A 20,136-nucleotide genomic window follows, 5' to 3' on the forward strand; every position below is an offset into this window, starting at 1 on the left:
ATACATTTTCCCACACACAAAGAGAAGGATACATGCACAATAGTAGAGTAGTACATGCACAGTATATATTGTGCATGTACTAGTCTACTAAATGAAGAATAAATGACACTTACCTTTATTGAAGATGCAGCAATGACTGATGAGACACTGTGTCCTGGGAGTGCCTTTTCCTCCTGAGTACTGTAGGTCCTGTTTGGCATTTTCTTTCAGAACAGGCCTTATCACACTGTGTATGCCACTACGATTCTTAAATCTCTCAAACCAACCTTTGCTGACTTTAAATTCACCAATATGAGCACTAGTTCCAGGCATTTTTCCCTGTTCACCTGGGTGTTAGTCGACTTGTGTGGGTTGCATCCTGGGAGACAAGATTAAGGACCCCAATGGAAATAAGTTAGACAGTCTTCGATGACACTGACTTTTTTGGGTTATCCTGGGTGGCAAATCCTCTGGGGTTAATTGTTTCTTGGTATTCTCAATAAGCCACACCAACAACGGTGCTACAGCAGCAGCAGCAGCTGACGGTGGTACAGCAGCAACAGACGATGCTACAGCAGCAGCAGACGATGCTACAGCAGCAACAGACGATGTTACAGCAGCAGCAGCAGCTGACGGTGGTACAGCAGCAACAGACGATGCTACAGCAGCAGCAGACGATGCTACAGCAGCAACAGACGATGTTACAGCAGCAGCAGACGATGCTACAGCAGCAGCAGCAGCTGACGGTGGTACAGCAGCAACAGACGATGCTACAGCAGCAACAGACGATGCTACAGCAGCAACAGATGATGTTACAGCAGCAGCAGACGATGCTACAGCAGCAGCAGCAGCTGACGGTGGTACAGCAGCAACAGACGATGCTACAGCAGCAACAGACGATGTTACTGCAGCAGCAGACGATGCTACAGCAGCAGCAGCAGCTGACAGTGCAGCAGCAGCAGCAGCTGACTGCAGCAGCAGCAGCAGCAGCTGACAGTGCAGCAGCAGCAGCAGCAGCTGTACCACCAATAGTAGCGATGGTTGATTGGGGTTTATTATACAACCTGGCCAGCTCGGAGACACGCACTCCACTTTCATACTTATCAATGATCTTTTTCTTCATCTCTATTGTAATTCTCACCCTTATTGCTGTAGGGTTGGCACTAGAAGCTTTCTTGGGGCCCATGGTCACTTATTTTCCAGAAAAAGCACCGAAAACACTGTAATAATACGAAATATTCCGATTGTATGCTTGGATGTTACCGCGGAGGCTGGCTGGTAAACAATGCCACCGGCGGAACATGTGAGCGTGGCTCAGGCCGCACATTGGACGCGTCTCGGACGAAAATCGGTGAGCGGGTTTTTAAGCGGTATGTGAGGCAAAATTTTGGCGATTAAAGCAAGCGGTATGCGGATTAATCGCTATGTGATGCCATCGGTATGCGGGGGTCCACTGTACGTATAAAGATACACAGCATATCCCTCCAAACTGCTAATATCCTGAACCCCTCCTTTAGAGTGCAGGCATTGTACTTCCCATCTCCAGGACTCAAGTCTGGCTATATAAAAATAACCGGTTTCCCTGAATCCCTTCACTAAATATTACCCTGCTCACACTCCACACATTACTTACCTTAAAATATTTTCATTCTTTGCTTATAGTTGGCAGTCAGTATATTTATTGAAGAATGGGTGTAATTGAAAACTGCTGCATTAGTGAAATGCTGTAAAGTGGTGCCCTCCTGTAGTATGTGGGGATGGTTCAGAGTGAGCCACCATTGTTTTTCATAAAAGTGGACAATACATTTGTTGAACAGTAATAAAATACTGTACACTATTACATAAATATTATAAATTTCTCAACTACTATTCTGTATGATCAGATTTCTGCAAACAACTGGTGGCCAGTGGCAACTATAGTGATGTTGATTTAAGTGACCCATCACTGAGTTCCGGCGATGACCGTGATAATCCTGACAAGCCTTTCAGCAACACTCGTCACCCCTTTAGTGTACGAGACACTAAGCCCATACTCATGAATATTCGGGTAAGTTCAACCACAAATGCTAATCAGTGTTTTAAAATATGAATGTTTTGTATGCTACAAGATGTCTAAAAATGAATCTACCAAAAATGAAGTTAATAATTTTGTTCCATGAGATAGCAACATAAATTAGAATACAAGTGCTAGGCCTGTAAGTATTGGTCTTTTAATATATTCATCTGTGTCATTAATTAATGATCTTCCATTTGTTTGTCATTCACTATAAACAATCTAATTCTGTGTTCAAATTCAGAAAAACAATATTTTCCAGAACTGCTATAGAGATTAACCCTTAAACTGTCCAAACGTAGAGCTACATTCACCTGCGCAGCGCTCCGAATATTTTGAAAAAAAAAAAAAGCTTTTTTTTAATTAACCCTTAAACTGTCCAAATGTAGATCTACATTTGCACGCGTAATGCTGAAACCTTGATTTTCTCCATAAGAAACAATGTAAAAAAAAGTAGATCTACGTTCGGAGCGCTATTAGAACAAAAAAATTTTTTCTAGGACCAGTACTTACCGAGATATAAGACCGCAAAGTTGGCGCTGGATGCTTACCTTACAGCAACATCAAGTCCTGCCACTTGCAGAAGTGTTGCCGATATACTTTTTTTTCTCGTTTTTATTTTAATTTATATAATTTTTATGTTTTGATAATTACAATTTATAATAGTTATTGTGATTTTACAGCCAAACTTTGTTCTGACACTAATATTATGTACTGAAATAGTACTCAGATAGTCACAATCACACTGAATATTTTCACCTGCCTTGGTCATTTTCTATTGTCTAGAAATAGATACCAAATATTTATCGGTCTCAGCAATGCTTTGGACAAGCTGGAGTATATACGAAACTGCTTGAGGCATGGTGGTAAAATGAGTGTCAATAAACTGCTGACATTGCAGCAGTAGAGTGACACTTCATGATCGTGCATTACTGCAGGGAACCCTGGCTTTATTTGTTTTCACTGTTACACACAAACATGTCTGTCTGTCTATCAGTCTAGTTCTGCTTATCTGTCTGTCTAGTTATGCTTATCTGTCTTTCTGCCTGTGTGTGTGTGTGTTTCTCCCTTGCTTGTCTGTGTCTCAGGGAGCGGCTCATAAACCTGTTGGTTTACGAGTCGCTCCCTGAATCCTGAGCAAGTGAAAATGCGTATTACTTGCATCATGCTTATTATGCCTTATATCTACAAGCATTGTATAGCACTTTGCCTGGGATTTTTGGGTTATCCTAGGTAATTTACACTATGTACTTAGTGTAACTGTGAGAGACAGAGATATAGACAGACAAACATAGACAGACAGAGATATGGACAGACAGAGATATAGACAGACAGAAATATAGACAGACAGAGATATAGACAGACAGAGATATAGATAGAGATACAGACAGACAGAGATATAGACAGAGACATACAGACAGACAGCCAAAATCAGTCAGCTAGCTAGCCAGCCACCCAGCTACCCACTCAGCTAGCCAGCCAGCCTGCCGAATATGTATGACATTCTGGTAGGATGACACTATCAGTGGTATCAGAAATGAAAGAAGGCTTCACAAATGTTGCGCATGGGTTATTATCGAGGTTTTTGATATTTCCTCAACCACTTGTGGCCACATCCATCTCAAAGCCACTAAACTCTGGGTCAACATCACTTTCCTCTTAAAAGGGGAGTGTTAATACGACATGACATCAGTGAATCCCTAGTGTTTGCCATGCTATTTGCTCTAGCTGGCACTCAGTTGAACTGGTGCTCCCACAAGGTACTAAGTGATCCCAGGTTTTTTTTAATACTGCACACACTGAGTGTTAAGACCCATTCTATACTGACTGGGCATATCAGGTCAATCATGCCAATTTTGAAGGAATGAAAAATAAAATATTGATCTACGCACTTGAACGTAGACCTACATTTGGACAGTTAAGGGTTAATGAGACAGCATCAGTCATACAGTATTTTCATTTCTTAAATTTAATAAAGGTGTTAATTTGGGCCATTTTAGTGGTTCTACCTGGGTTATTCAATTCTCTGGGAAAATTTAGTTTAAAAGCACCTTACCATTTCAAGCAAGGTGGGGCAGTATTTATTAAGAGCTGAAAGACAGCCATTTCTAACATGTCAGAATTTTCTTGGAATTTTGAAACAGAAAAACTTGTAGAATGTTGAGGTATGAATTACTATTGACACTTCATTAAAAAAAAAAAAAAAAAAAAAGGTCCATAGATACAGGAATGTGACATGGTACACCAGAAACTTACAAGTCTATTTCATGTATTGATCTTCAGTCTATGCTCATACCTCATTTAACAAAATAGTTATTGAACCTTTGCTTTGGTAGATACATTTTGAAACTGCAGTGGACCCCCGGTTATCAGCTAACTTGGTGATCAGCCGGTTTTTCGGTGCCTGGTTATCAGCCGTTTGGGACATGTCCGTCCGCCGGCTGGGGCCGCTCGCGCGTCAGTTTGGCTGTCTCTCTCGGTGGCTGAGGAAGCTTCTGCTCATACATCCTAACACTTCGCTTATTTCCCATTGTAGTTTGTGTTGTTTTTGCAGTACAACTGTGAAATAAGTAACCATGGCTCCAAAGAAAGTTCCTGTGATAAAGAAAGTGAGAAAAAACATGGAATTTAAGCATGAAGTGATAGAAAAGTTTGAGAGTGGTATGAGGGTGCTGAAACTTGCCATGATGTACAGCAAGAAAAATCAACAGTTACATCCATCCTGGCAAAGAAAGAACAAATCAAGGATGCTAATGTAGCAAAAGGAGTAACTTTTCTAACTAAACAAAGGCCACCAATAATGGAAGAGATGGAAAAGTTATTATTATTGTTGTGCAGTCGATTATTTGTGAGAAGGCAAGGTAGTTGCATGAGGATCTTGCAAAGAAAATGCCTGGAACAATTGCTACAGTTTATGAATTTAGGGCCAACAAAGGATTGTTTGATAGATTTAAGAAGTGTAGTGGCATACACAGTGTTGTAAGGCATGGTGAGGCTGCAAGTTCTGACAAATGTGCGGCTGAAAACTGTTCACAAATTCCAGGACTATGTAAAGGCTGAAGGATTCGAATGCCAGCAAGTATTCAGTTGTGACAAAACAGGCCTGTTTTGGAAGAAAATGCCAAACAGGACCTACATTACCCAGGAGGAAAAGGCACTGCCAGGACACAAGCCTATGAAAGACAATCTTACTCCTGTTGTTGCGTGGTAATGCTAGTGTGGATTTCAAAGTGAAGCCTTTACTCATGTATCACAAATAAAATCCCAGAGTGTTCAAGAAAAACAATGTCATGAAGAATAGATTGTGTGTGATGTGGAAAGCTAATTATAAGGCATGGGTCACAAGCCAAAGTTTCAAAGAGTGGGTTAATGATGTGTTTGGCCCTAGTGTGAAAAAATACCTCCTGGAAAAGAAATTGCCACTCAAGTGCTTCCTGGTACTGGACAATGCTCCTGCACATACTCCAGACTTAGAAGACCAAGTGTTTAGGGACTTCAGTTTTATAAAAGTGAAGTTCTTGCCTCCTACACAACTCCTCTCCTCCAGCCCATAGACCAGCAGGTCATTTCTAACTTCAAAAAACTCTACACCAAAGCAGTGTTTCAAAAGTGCTTTGAAGTGACCTCGGACACTCAGTTGACCCTAAGAGAGTTCTGGAGGAATCAATTCACTATCCTCTATTGCATAAGCCTTGTAGGTAAGGCGTGGGAGGGAGTGACTTCCAGGACTTTGAACTCTGCTTGGAGAAAACTGTGGCCAGATTGTATCCAAGAGAGGGATTTTGAAGAGTTTGAGGCTGACCCTGACCCTGCCGACCCTGTTGATTCTATTGTGGCACTGGGGAAGTCGCTGGGGTCGGAGGTGAGTGGCGAGAATGTGGAAGAGTTGGTGGAGGACCACAAGGAAGAGCTAACCACTGAAGAGCTGCAAGAGCTTCAACTTGAATAGCAACAGACTGCAGCTGAAAACTTGCTTCAGAGGAGGAGGAAGAGGGAGTGAAGGAGGTGCTTTCTTCTGTGGTTAAGAACATTTGTGCAAAGTGGAATGATGTATGTACAAAGTTTTGTCAAGAAGTACCACCCTGACAAAGCTGAAACAAGCCATATCTGCAACATGTTTACTGACAAAACCCTGTCCCACTTCAGGGAAATCTTAAAGAGATGCCAGAAACAGAGCACTCTAAACAGTTATTTTGAGACAGGGGTCCAGTGACTCTCAAGCTGGTCCTAGTGGCATTAAAAGACAAAGAAGGGAAGTAACCCCAGAAAAGGCTTTGCTATCTAAAGTCTTTATGAAGGGGGATTCCCCTTCCAAATACTAGCTCCTCCCTCTTTCCTCCTCCCTATCTTCTAGAAGCCAGCATTAGCCTTCAATAAAAGTATGTAATATTTATATAATTGTTAAAAAAAATTATTTTTTTGTGAATATTTTTGTCTGGAACTGATTAATTGTATTTACATTAATTCTTATGGGAAATATTATTTCGGTTTTCGGCCATTTTGGTTTTCGGCCAACCTTCTGGAACAGATTACGGCCGATAACCGAGGGTCCACTGTATGTACTTGCATTTGCAAAAAAAAATAAAAAACTTGAAAGTATTAACTGTTCAGTCTTTTCTAATGCAGTAGACCTGTCTTGATAAAGGCTATATTATTTTGTACAAAAAATCGAGAGATTAACATAATTTAATTGTCATACATACAGTACTCGAGTATAGGTCGATACCAGACCTTTTGCCAGAACAGTTTTCAATTTGTTGTTCTAAATTTTGTGTACATTTTTTTGAGCTTCTGCCTCATTGCTCCTGTTACCAGCCACTCCTTCACTATGCAGTGCTGAATGACCTAATTGGGCTTAGCACTTAAAAGAATCAATGAATATTCACTTTAGCTTCCTTCTTTTTAGCAATACCTTGCAATACTAAGACATACTTTTAGACTTTGAGAGGAGAAACTTTCTCCAACCAGACAATGCTGCAGTGATTACCTAATACACTAGTAAACAAGATGGCTGAAGGTAGCACTATACATAGTTACAGCATAAAAATATGAGATAATTTTCAATTTTTTCATTTAAGATAGAAGATGGGTATTAAGTTTGGTTTTAGTTTGCAACAAGCATAGTATGAATGGATTTCAATATTTCAAAAGTCAATCCTTTACTTTTTTTACTTAAAAATTTGAATCTCAAGATCTGGATCTATACTTGAGTCTGTATATTAAATTCTAAATAAGAATTAACCATGGAAAGTTGGCTCCCATAGACCATGATAAGACTGGATGCTTGCTACTCACTGAGTACATCCGTGAGGTCTCCTATAGTGAACTGTGAGAAACATTGTAGTTTTCAGGAGACTTAAATTAAAGGTGCTGAAGTTAATAGTAAGTTAGAAAGGTAATAGAAGTTGTATTGAAGATAATATTTTATGTGAGAAAATATTTGCAATAGTTTTCTCTCAAAATGAGAACATAAATGGATTGAAGAAAAATATAATATGGAATATATATTAATCTTTCAAAAACAGTATTGCATTTGCAATGTTATATGCAACTCCAGACCAGGATTTCAGTTTTAAAATATGTAGTAAATATTAAAAAAAAAATATATATAAATCCATCGGTTTTAAAAGTAAAACCAAGAAGTGTCATTATTACATTTCTTCTTACAACAAATCAACCATATTGCACCGAGACAGGGTGGCCCAAAAAGAAAAACAAAAGTTTCGCTTCATAACTTTAGCAATGTATACAGGAGAAGGGGGTTAGTATTACATTTATTTAAAATAAAAATATAGACAAGTACAAACTGTTCATGAAATGAGAGCTATACAAGTTGTGCAAATGCAAAGCAGTTTTAGGGTTAGTATGATATAGAGAGAGACTGATATTAGCAATGATAGTATTTGTAACAGTAGGCCTAGTTTTGAAACAGTGAATATTAACTAACACTTAGTACACCATTGTAAAACCTGCAAATAAATCAAGTGATTTAAATCTGGTATTGTGTTGTATGTATTTTTTATTGCCAAGCGTCCTGCATGATCTAGATGTTACAACTTGCCCCCACAGCTGTACATACACACAATTGTGGGGAAAGTTTATTAGTTATAAGAAGAGAAAAGCTTCTTGAGTACTTTAATATGCTATTAAATCCCATACCCATGGTCATGGGGACACCACCTTAAGTTCACTTCTCTCTCTCTCTCTCTCTTATTATCAGAGCATTATAGGTCACTTCTGTGAGAGCTCCTCTATTTTTTTTATTTTTCATTATGTAGGTTGGCTACATTTCACTACAAGTCCCTGTACTTTACATTTGAGCACCATATCTTCCTTACTAGCTTGTTAATTGTGATTGCCATATATATTCCATCCTTCATACTACTGTAGTGTAGTGTGTTTCTCTTGATACACTCTAGTGTCCCATACATTCCATACATTTTACCATTACAGTACTTAATCTTCCGCACATATGTAAGGACTGAATCTGTCAGTATTTCCTTAATTATGATTATATTAGCAGTAAAGCACTAAAAATGTAAGTCATACAGTGCCTAGGGAGAGGGAGGTAATTAGGTTTGTTCTAGAGAAGAGTAAGGTTGCTCAGCTCTGATGATGAATAGTCCTTCACCAGCATCAACGTACCCACACCCTCTTGAAGACAACATTTCTCCATACATATAAAAACTTCATCAAATTTTTTTATTTTTTTTTTCAACAAACTGGCATTATCCCACCAACGCAGGGTGCCCTAAAAAGAAAAACGAAAGTTTCTCTTTTTAAATTTACGGAGGAAGAATTCTGTTCCACTTCTCCATGGAGATAAGAGGAAATAAACAAGAACTAGTAAGAAAATAGAAGAAAACCCAGTGTGGGTGTAGGGGTGTGTATGGTTGTGGGGGGTGTATGGTTGTGGGGGGGTATGGTGTATGGTTGTGAGGGTGTGTATGGTTGTGGGGAGTGTATGGTTGAGGGGGTGTGTATGGTTATGGGGGTGTGTGTGGTTGTTGGGGTGTGTATGGTTGTGGGGATATGTGTGGTTGTGGGGGTGTGTATATGATTGTGGGGTGTGTATGGTTGTGGGGGTGTGTATGGTTGTGAGGGTGTGTATGGTTGTGGGGGTGTATGGTTGTGCAGGGGTGTGGTTGTGTGTGTGTATGGTTGTGGGGGTGTATGGTTGTGGGGGGGTATGGTGTATGGTTGTGGGGGGTGTATGGTTGTGAGGGTGTGTATGGTTGTGGGGAGTGTATGGTTGAGGGGGTGTGTATGGTTATGGGGGTGTGTGTGGTTGTTGGGGTGTGTATGGTTGTGGGGATATGTGTGGTTGTGGGGGTGTGTATGATTGTGGGGTGTGTATGGTTGTGGGGGTGTATGGTTGTGCAGGGGTGTGGTTGTGTGTGTGTGTGTATGGTTGTGGGGGTGTGTGGTTGTGGGGGTGTATGGTTGTGGGGGTGTATGGTTGTGGGGGTGTGTATGGTTGTGGGGTGTGTATGGTTGTGGGGTGTGCGGTTGTGGGGGGTGTATATTTGTGAGGGTGTGCATGGTTGGGGGTGTGGTTGTGAGGGTGTGATTGTGAGGGTGTGGTTGTGGGGGTGTGTGTGGGGTTGTGGGTGTGTGTGTGGTTGTGGGGTTGTGTGTGTTTGTGGGGGGTGTGGTTGTGGGGGTGTGTGTGGTTGTGTGTGTGTGTGGTTGTGTGTGTGTGTGGGTGGTTTACCTGGAGTTTACCTGGAGAGAGTTCCGGGGGTCAACGCCCCCGCGGCCCGGTCTGAGACCAGGCCTCCTGGTGGATCAGAGCCTGATCAACCAGGCTGTTGCTGCTGGCTGCACGCAAACCAACATACGAGCCACAGCCCGGCTGATCCGGAACTGACTTTAGGTGCTTGTCCAGTGCCAGCTTGAAGACTGCCAGGGGTCTGTTGGTAATCCCCCTTATGTGTGCTGGGAGGCAGTTGAACAGTCTCGGGCCCCTGACACTTATTGTATGGTCTCTTAACGTGCTAGTGACACCCCTGCTTTTCATTGGGGGGATGGTGCATCGTCTGCCAAGTCTTTTGCTTTCGTAGTGGGTGATTTTCGTGTGCAAGTTCGGTACTAGTCCCTCTAGGATTTTCCAGGTGTATATAATCATGTATCTCTCCCTCCTGCGTTCCAGGGAATACAGGTTTAGGAACCTCAAGCGCTCCCAATAATTGAGGTGTTTTATCTCCGTTATGCGCGCCGTGAAAGTTCTCTGTACATTTTCTAGGTCGGCAATTTCACCTGCCTTGAAAGGTGCTGTTAGTGTGCAGCAATATTCCAGCCTAGATAGAACAAGTGACCTGAAGAGTGTCATCATGGGCTTGGCCTCCCTAGTTTTGAAGGTTCTCATTATCCATCCTGTCATTTTTCTAGCAGATGCGATTGATACAATGTTATGGTCCTTGAAGGTGAGATCCTCCGACATGATCACTCCCAGGTCTTTGACGTTGGTGTTTCGCTCTATTTTGTGGCCAGAATTTGTTTTGTACTCTGATGAAGATTTAATTTCCTCATGTTTACCATATCTGAGTAATTGAAATTTCTCATCGTTGAACTTCATATTGTTTTCTGCAGCCCACTGAAAGATTTGGTTGATGTCTGCCTGGAGCTTTGCAGTGTCTGCAATGGAAGACACTGTCATGCAGATTCGGGTGTCATCTGCAAAGGAAGACACGGTGCTGTGGCTGACATCCTTGTCTATGTCGGATATAAGGATGAGGAACAAGATGGGAGCGAGTACTGTGCCTTGTGGAACAGAGCTTTTCACCGTAGCTGCCTCGGACTTTACTCTGTTGACGACTACTCTCTGTGTTCTGTTAGTGAGGAAATTATAGATCCATCGACCGACTTTTCCTGTTATTCCTTTAGCACGCATTTTGTGCGCTATTACGCCATGGTCACACTTGTCGAAGGCTTTTGCAAAGTCTGTATATATTACATCTGCATTCTTTTTGTCTTCTAGTGCATTTAGGACCTTGTCGTAGTGGTCCAATAGTTGAGACAGACAGGAGCGACCTGTTCTAAACCCATGTTGCCCTGGGTTGTGTAACTGATGGGTTTCTAGATGCGTGGTGATCTTGCTTCTTAGGACCCTTTCAAAGATTTTTATGATATGGGATGTTAGTGCTATTGGTCTGTAGTTCTTTGCTGTTGCTTTACTGCCCCCTTTGTGGAGTGGGGCTATGTCTGTTGTTTTTAGTAACTGTGGGACGACCCCCGTGTCCATGCTCCCTCTCCATAGGATGGAAAAGGCTCGTGATAGGGGCTTCTTGCAGTTCTTGATGAACACAGAGTTCCATGAGTCTGGCCCTGGGGCAGAGTGCATGGGCATGTCATTTATCGCCTGTTCGAAGTCATTTGGCGTCAGGATAACATCGGATAGGCTTGTGTTAATCAAATTTTGTGGCTCTCTTATAAAAAATTCATTTTGATCTTCGACTCTCAGTCTGGTTAGCGGCTTGCTAAAAACTGAGTCATATTGGGACTTGAGTAGCTCACTCATTTCCTTGTTGTCATCTGTGTAGGACCCATCTTGTTTAAGTAGGGGCCCAATACTGGACGTTGTTCTCGATTTTGATTTGGCATAGGAGAAGAAATACTTTGGGTTTCTTTCGATTTCATTTATGGCTTTTAGTTCTTCCCGCGATTCCTGACTCCTAAAGGATTCTTTTAGCTTAAGTTCGATGCTTGCTATTTCTCTGACCAGTGTCTCCCTACGCATTTCAGATATATTGACCTCTTTTAGCCGCTCTGTTATTCTTTTCCGTCGCCTGTAAAGGGAGCGCCTGTCTCTTTCTGTTTTACATCTACTCCTCCTTTTTCTTAGAGGAATAAGCCTTGTGCATACATCGAGTGCTACCGAGTTAATATGTTCTAGGCATAAGTTTGGGTCTGTGTTGCTTAGTATATCTTCCCAGCTTATATCGGTTAGGACTTGGTTTACTTGGTCCCACTTTATGTTTTTGTTATTGAAGTTGAATTTGGTGAATGCTCCCTCGTGACTAATCTCATTATGTCGGTCTGGGGCTCCGCGCATACATGACTGAACCTCAATTATGTTGTGATCTGAGTATATTGTTTTTGATATGGTGATATTTCTTATCAGATCATCATTGTTAGTGAAGATGAGGTCTAGTGTATTCTCCAGTCTAGTAGGCTCCATTATTTGCTGGTTTAAATTGAATTTTGTGCAGAGATTTAAAAGCTCGCGTGAGTGTGAGTTTTCATCAGAGCTGCCTCCTGGTGTTATTACTGCAACAATATTATTTGCTATATTCCTCCATTTTAGGTGCCTTAAGTTGAAATCCCCCAGGAGCAAGATGTTGGGTGCAGGAGCTGGAAGGTTTTCCAGACAGTGGTCAATTTTTAACAGCTGTTCCTGGAATTGCTGGGATGTTGCATCCGGAGGCTTGTAGACTATCACAATGACTAGGTTTTGGTTCTCGACCTTTACTGCTAAAACTTCCACTACATCATTTGAGGCATTTAGCAGTTCTGTGCAAACAAGTGACTCTGCAATGTACAGGCCAACCCCCCCCTTTTGCCTGTTCACTCTGTCACATCTGTATAGGTTGTAACCTGGGATCCATATTTCGTTGTCCAAGTGATCCTTTATGTGGGTCTCAGTGAAAGCCGCGAACATTGCCTTTGCCTCTGCAAGCAGTCCACGGATGAAAGGTATTTTGTTGTTTGTTGCTGGCTTTAGACCCTGTATATTTGCAAAGAAGAATGTTATCGGACTGGTGGTATTGTTGGTACTGGGGGGGGGATTTTTTTTCCGGCATTAGTATCTGTATCTGTTGGTTTGGAGTGGAGGCCATCGACTGTGGTTCCACTCCAGGAATGACTGGATTTGGTGTACGATTTCTGCCATTTCCTGCCAGTTTTTTTTCCTTCCTGGCACTAAAAAACCTCTCCCTCTTGAGTGGCTGTGGCTACCCAGGTTTTCCCATGGCCTGGATGTTTTGTATCTTTTTGTCCCCTTTAGATGGTATGCCTGGCAATTTAAGTTATAGCACAGTCTTTCCTGTACTGAAGAGGTACACAGTTCAGGGTGAAAAAGCTTACAGGAAGGGAGTTTGCATTTTCCTTTTGTCATATGGGCATGGCATTTTCTAGGGTGGTCATAGTTGCAAGTCCCATCTGTTTTTCCAGATTTCCCATGCCAGCAGATACCAAGTGCATAGTATGTGCACAGGCTTGGTTTCCGTTTGCCTTGGGTTTCTGTGACTGTATTCCCTGTTGGTGCATGTTTCCCTGTCTTACTTCTATCCTCCCTAGCACCAACAATGGAGCTCCCACCATTTGTTTTTGGTAATATATCCTCACTATTGCTAGTGGAGTCCTCTTGTTTGCTATTTCCTGCGGTATTTCTAGTTTGCAATATTGGTTTTATCTTATCTTTGACTACACTTGTTTCCCTACTATGGCTCCTGTCCCCTATGAGGTCATTCATATGTATTCCTTCCTGCGTATAATTCCCGACTACCTGGACAAAATCTCCAGCTTCACCATTACTGTCTCCCAGGACAGCATCTCCAGCTTCACCATTACTGTCTCCCAGGACAGCATCTCCAGCTTCCCCAGTACTGTCTCCCAGGACAGCATCTCCAGCTTCACCATTACTGTCTCCCAGGACAGCACCTCCAGCTTCACCATTACTGTCTCCCAGGACAGCACCTCCAGCTTCACCATTACTGTCTCCCAGGACAGCACCTCCAGCTTCCCCATTACTGTCTCCCAGGACAGCACTATCAGCCCCCCATTTACTGACTACCAGGACATCATCTCCAGCCTTACAGTTTCTGACTACATGGCCAGTATCAAGGGCAGTACCATTCAGCCCGGACTTTTTATGTTCCCATCTGTTGTAGAAAGCTTCCAGGTTTTCTATGAAAGCAGCTTTGATGTTGACCTCTTTTAATACCCTTGTGATTTTAGTCCACAGATTTATCTCATTTGGGCATACCCAAAAACACTTCCCTGTTTTAATACTGCTTGTAGCTAGTTCTTGGATATCTGCACAAGGGGCGTGACACCAATTTCCACAGAAATGACAATTTATGCATGTGGAAGCCCGTTTGTTTGACTGACCACAGACTACACACATCTTCATAATGGTTGTGGGGGGTGTATGGTTGTGGGGGGTGTATGGTTTTTGGGGGGTGTATGATTGTGTGTGTGTGTGTGTGGTTGTGGGGGTGTGGGGGTGTATGGCTGTGGGGGTGTGTATGGTTGTGGGGGTGTGTGTGGTTGTGGGTGGGGGTGTGGTTGTGGGTGGGGGTGTGGTTGTGGGGGTGTGTATGGTTGTGGGGGTGTATGGTGGTGGGGGTGTATGGTTGAGGGGGTGTGTATGGTTGGGGGGAGGGTGTGGTTGTGGGGGTGTGTATGGTTGTGGGGGTGTGTGTGGTTGTGTGTGTGTATGTGGTTGTGGGGATGTGTGTGGTTGTGGGGGTGTGTATGGTTGTGGGGTGTGTGTGGTTGTGGGGTGTGTGGTTGTGGGGGGTGTGATTGCAGGGGGTGTGGTTGTGGAGGTGTATGGTTGTGGGGGTGTGTATGGTTGTGGGGGTGTGTGTGGTTGTGGGGGGTGGTTGTGGGGGTATGTATGGTTGTGAGGGTGTGTATGGTTGTGGGGGTGTGTATGGTTGTGGGGGTGTGTGTGGTTGTGGGGGGTGTGGTTGTGTGTGTGTGTGTGTGTGTGTGTGTGTGTACTCACCTAATTGTGGTTGCAGGGGTCGAGACTCAGTTCCTGGCCCCGCCTCTTCACTGATCGCTACTGGATCCTCTCTCTCTCTGCTTCCTGAGCTTTGTCATACCTCTTCTTAAAACTATGTATGGTTCCTGCCTCCACTACTTCACTTGCTAGGCTATTCCACTTGCTGACAACTCTATGACTGAAGAAATACTTCCTAACGTCCCTGTGACTCGTCTGAGTCTTCAGCTTCCAGTTGTGACCCTTTGTCCCTGTGTCCCCTCTCTGGAACATCCTATCTCTGTCCACCTTGTCTATTCCCCGCAGTATCTTGTATGTCGTTATCATGTCTCCCCTGACCCTTCTGTCCTCCAGTGTCGTTAGTCCAATTTCCCTTAACCTTTCCTCGTACGACATTCCCTTGAGCTCTGAGACTAGCCTTGTTGCAAACCTTTGTACTTTCTCTAACTTCTTGACGTGCTTGACCAGGTGTGGGTTCCAGACTGGTGCTGCATACTCCAGTATGGGCCTAACATACACAGTGTACAGTGTCTTGAACGATTCCTTATTAAGGTATCGGAACGCTATTCTCAGGTTTGCCAGGCGCCTGTATGCTGCAGCGGTTATTTGGTTGATGTGTGCCTCTGGTGATGTGCTCGGTGTTATGGTCCCCCCAAGGTCTTTCTCCCTGAGTGAGGTCTGTAGTCTTTGTCCACCTAGCCTATACTCTGTCTGCGGTCTTCTTTGCCCCTCCCCAATCTTCATGACTTTGCATTTGGCTGGATTGAATTCGAGAAGCCAGTTGCTGGACCACATGTCCAGCCTGTCCAGGTCTCTTTGCAGTCCTGCCTCATCCTCGTCCGATTTAATTCTTCTCATCAACTTCACGTCATCTGCAAACAGGGACACTTCAGAGTCTATTCCTTCCATCATGTCGTTCACATATATCAAAAATAGCACTGGTCCTAGAACTGACCCCTGTGGGACCCCGCTCGTAACAGGCACCCACTGTGATACCTCTTCACGTACCATGACTCGTTGCTGCCTCCCTGTCAGGTATTCCCTTATCCATTGCAGTGCCCTCCCTTTTACGTGCGCCTGATCCCCCAGCTTCTGCACTAATCTCTTGTGGGGAACTGTTTCAAAGGCCTTCCTGCAGTCTAGGAAAACGCAATCTACCCACCCCTCTCTCTCGTGTCTTACTTCTGTTACCTTGTCATAAAACTCCAGGAGGTTTGTGATACAAGATTTGCCTTCCATGAACCCATGCTGGTTTTCATTTATAATCTTGTTCCTTTCCAGGTGTTCGACCACTCTCCTCCTGATAATCTTCTCCATGACTTTGCACACAATACATGTCAGAGACACAGGTCTGTAGTTTAGTGCCTCGTTTCTGTTTCCTTTCTTAAATATGGGGACTACATTAGCTGTCTTCCATTTCTCAGGTAGTTGCCCAGTTTCAAGGGATGTGTTGAAGATTGTGGTTAGAGGCACGCACAGCATCTCTGCTCCTTCTCTAAGGACCCATGGGGAGATGTTGTCCGGTCCCATCGCCTTTGAGGTGTCAAGGTCACTTAAGAGCTTCTTCACCTCCTCCTCAGTTGTTCGTATGTCATCCAACACTTGTTGGTATATTCCCTCTTGATGTTCCCTTCTGTGCTGTCTTCCCACAGCCCTTCCTGTCTCTACTGTAAAAACTTCCTTAAATCTCCTGTTCAGCTCTTCACATACCTCCTGATCATTTCTTGTGAGTTCTCCACCTTCTGTCCTTAATCTGATCACCTGGTCTTTGACTGTTGTCTTCCTCCTGATGTGGCTATACAACAGTTTCGGGTCAGTCTTGATTCTCGATGCTGTGTCATTTTCATACTGTCGCTGGGCCTCCCTCCTTACCTGTGCGTACTCATTCCTGGCTCTGCGACTGATCTCCCTATTTTCGTGTGTTCTCTGCCTTCTGTACTTTTTCCATTCTCTATTGCATTTTGTTTTTGCCTCCTTGCAACGTCGGGTAAACCAGGGGCTCGTTCTGGTCTTCCCGTTGTTACTGTTGCCCTTGGGAATAAACCTTTCCACTGCCTCCTTGCATTTTGTTGTTACATATTCCATCATTTCATTTACTGGCTTTCCTGCCAGTTCTATGTCCCACTGGACCTCCCACAGGAAGTTCTTCAACCCTATGTAGTCCCCTCTTTTATAGTCAGGCTTTTCCCATTCAACTCCTGTTATTCTCTCCACTTGCAGCTCTACTATGTGTGTGTGTGTGTGTGTGTGTGTGTGTGTGTGTGTGTGTGTGTGTGTGTGTGTGTGTGTGTGTGTGTGTGTATGTGTGTGTGTGTAGGTGTGTGTGTGTGTGTGTGTGTGTGTCTGTTTGTGTGTGTGTTTGTGTGTGTGTGCACGTGCATGTGTGCGTGTGTGTGTACATGTGTATGTGTGTGTATACTCACCTAATTGTGGTTGCAGGGGTCGAGACTCAGCTCCTGGCCCTGCCTCTTCACTGACCGCTGCTAGATCCTCCCTCTTCCTGCTACATGAGCTTTATCATACCTCGTCTTAAAACTATGTATAGTTCCTGCCTCCATTACATCGCTTGCCAGACTATTCCACTTCCTAACTACTCTGTGACTGAAGAAATACTTCCTAACATCCCTTTGACTCATATGAGTCTTCAGCTTCCAATTGTGACCCCTTGTTTCTGTGTCCCATCTCTGGAACATCCTGTCTCTGTCCACCTTGTCTATTCCACGCAGTATTTTGTATGTCGTTATCATGTCTCCCCTGACCCTCCTGTCCTCGTGTGTCGTCAGACCGATTTCCCTTAACCTTTCTTCATAGGACATTCCCCTTAGTTCTGGAACTAGCCTTGTTGCAGACCTTTGCACTTTCTCTAATTTCTTGACGTGTTTGACCAGGTATGGGTTCCAAACTGGTGCTGCGTACTCCAGTATGGGCCTGACGTACACAGTGTATAAAGTCTTGAACGATTCCTTACAGAGGTACCAGAACGTTATTCTCAGGTTTGCCAAGCGCCCATATGCCGCAGCAGTTATCTGGTTAATGTGTGCTTCTGGCGATGTACTCGGTATTATACTCACTCCTAGGTCTTTCTCCTTGAGAAAGACCTTTACTGTCTGCAGTCTTCTTTGCGCTCCTCTGATCTTCATGACTTTGCATTTGGTGGGGTTAAATTCTAGGAGCCAGTTTCTGGACCATGCATCCAGCCTGTCCAGGTTTCTTTGTAGACCTGTCTGGTCCGCATTTGATTTAATTCTCCTCATTAATTTCACATCATCTGCAAACAAGGACACTTCTGAGTCTATCTCTTCCATCATGTCATTCACATGTACCAAGAATAGCACTGGTCCCAGGACTGACCCCTGTGGGACCCCGCTCATCACCAGCGCCCACTGTGATACCTCATCACGGACCATGACTCGCTGTTGCCTCCGTGTTAGGTATTCTCTGATCCATTGCAGTGCCCTTCCTGTTATACATGCCTGTTCCTCTATCTTCTGTACTAATCTCTTGTGAGGAACTGTATCGAAGGCCTTCTTGCAGTCCAAGAAAATGCAATCAACCCACCCCTCCCTCTCATGTCTTACTTCAGTTACCTTGTCATAAAACTCTAGTAGGTTTGTGACACAGATTTGCCTTCCATGAATCTGTGCTGGCTGTCATTTATAATCTTCTCCTGATAATCTTTTCCAAGACTTTGCATACTATACACGTCAGTGACACTGGTCTATAATATAGTGTTACATTTGTCTCCTTTCTTTAAGATGGGGACTACATTTGCCTTCTTCCATACTTCAGGTAGTTGCCCAGTTTCAAGGGAAGTGTTGAAGATTTTGGTTAGTGGCACACGTAGTGTCTCTGCTCCCTCTCTGAGGAACCACGGAGAGATGTTGTCCGGTCCCACCGCCTTTGAGGTATCAAGGTCACTGTGTGTGTACGTGTGTGTGTGTGTGTGTGTGTGTATACGTGTGTGTGTGTGTACGTGTGTGTGTGTGTGCATGTGTGTGTGTGTATGTATGTATGTACGTACTTGCCTAGTTGTACTCACCTAGTTGTGGTTGCAGGGGTCGAGTCACAGCTCCTGGCCCCACCTCTTCACTGGCTGCTACTCAGTCACTCTTCCCACTCCATGAGCTTTATCATACCTCTTCTTAATACTGTGTATGGATCCTGCCTCCACTACATCACTTCCCAGACTATTCCACTTCCTGACAACTCTGTGACCGAAGAAATACTTCCTAACATCCCTGTGATTCATCTGGGTCTTCAATTTCCAACTGTGACCCCTTGTTGTTGTGTCCCATCTCTGAAACATCCTGTCTCTGTCTACCGTGTCGATTCCTCTCAATATTTCATATGTCGTTATCATATCCCCCTATCTCTCCTGTCTTCCAGTGTCGTCAAGTCGATTTCCCTTAACCTCTCCTCATAGGACATACCCCTTAGCTCCAGGACTAGTCTTGTTGCAAACCTTTGCATTTTCTCTAGTTTCCTTACATGCTTGGCTAGGTGAGGGTTCCAAACTGGCACTGCATACTCCAATATGGGCCTAACATACACAGTGTACAGGGTCCTGAATGACTCCTTATTTAAATGTCGGAATGCTGTTCTTAGGCTTGCCAGGCACCCATATGCTGCAGCAGTTATTTGGTTGATGTGTACCTCAGGAGATGTGCCCAGTCTTATACTTACCCCAAGATCCTTTTCCTTGAGTGAGGTTTGTAGGATCTGGCCCCCTATACTGTACGCCATCTATGGTCTTCTTTGCCCTTCCCCAATCTTCATGACTTTGCACTTGGTGGGGTTGAACTCCAAGAGCCAATTTATGGACCAGGCCTGCAGCCTGTCCAGATCCCTCTGTAGTTCTGCCTGGTCCTCATCTGATCGAATTCTTCTCATCAACCTCACATCACCTGCAAAAATGTAAAACAATTACAGGCTTCCATTTTGCACTCACTTGACTGCTTCTGCTCACTCTTCTGTACTCGACTGAAGAAGCCTACTGCGTACATGAAAAGTTTTGAAATAAAGATACCTGTTGCACATGTGTATATCGGTATATTCTATCCACAAACTACCTAGTGAAACAAAAGTCATAAGTACCAACTCTCGAAAGAATTAAGAAACACATTGGACCAAATTGTACCAAATAAATTGGAACCTGCGACATTTTCACCAAATAACCATGTGCTGTTGATCAATACATTTCGTAAAGTAACAACTTAATTTTTATATTCATTACTGTATAAAAAGAAAACATCTACATTTCTCAGTTGTTCTGTAACAAAAAACTAGAAACCTGCTATCCAGCCATATACCAAAAATAAAATACTTTATATAAAATGCATGAGTAAATTATTCTTAATAATAAGGTACCAAACCT

At 43.5% G+C, this 20,136-nt stretch overlaps 1 protein-coding gene across 4 annotated transcripts in view; it reads left to right on the plus strand.

Moving 5' to 3' along the window:
- The window catches only part of LOC128703012 (uncharacterized protein DDB_G0287625), a 132,863-nt gene that overhangs the window by 42,881 nt on the left and 69,846 nt on the right, over positions 1-20,136 (plus strand). For all 4 annotated transcript variants that reach the window (XM_070103626.1, XM_070103628.1, XM_070103629.1 and 1 more), the window contains exon 8: positions 1,863-2,026. In XM_070103626.1, coding sequence (XP_069959727.1) covers positions 1,863-2,026 — 164 coding nt within the window. The remainder of the gene's footprint in view (positions 1-1,862; positions 2,027-20,136) is intronic.

This window comes from Cherax quadricarinatus, chromosome 86 (genome assembly GCF_038502225.1).
Source record: "Cherax quadricarinatus isolate ZL_2023a chromosome 86, ASM3850222v1, whole genome shotgun sequence".
Lineage (NCBI taxonomy): Eukaryota > Metazoa > Arthropoda > Malacostraca > Decapoda > Parastacidae > Cherax > Cherax quadricarinatus.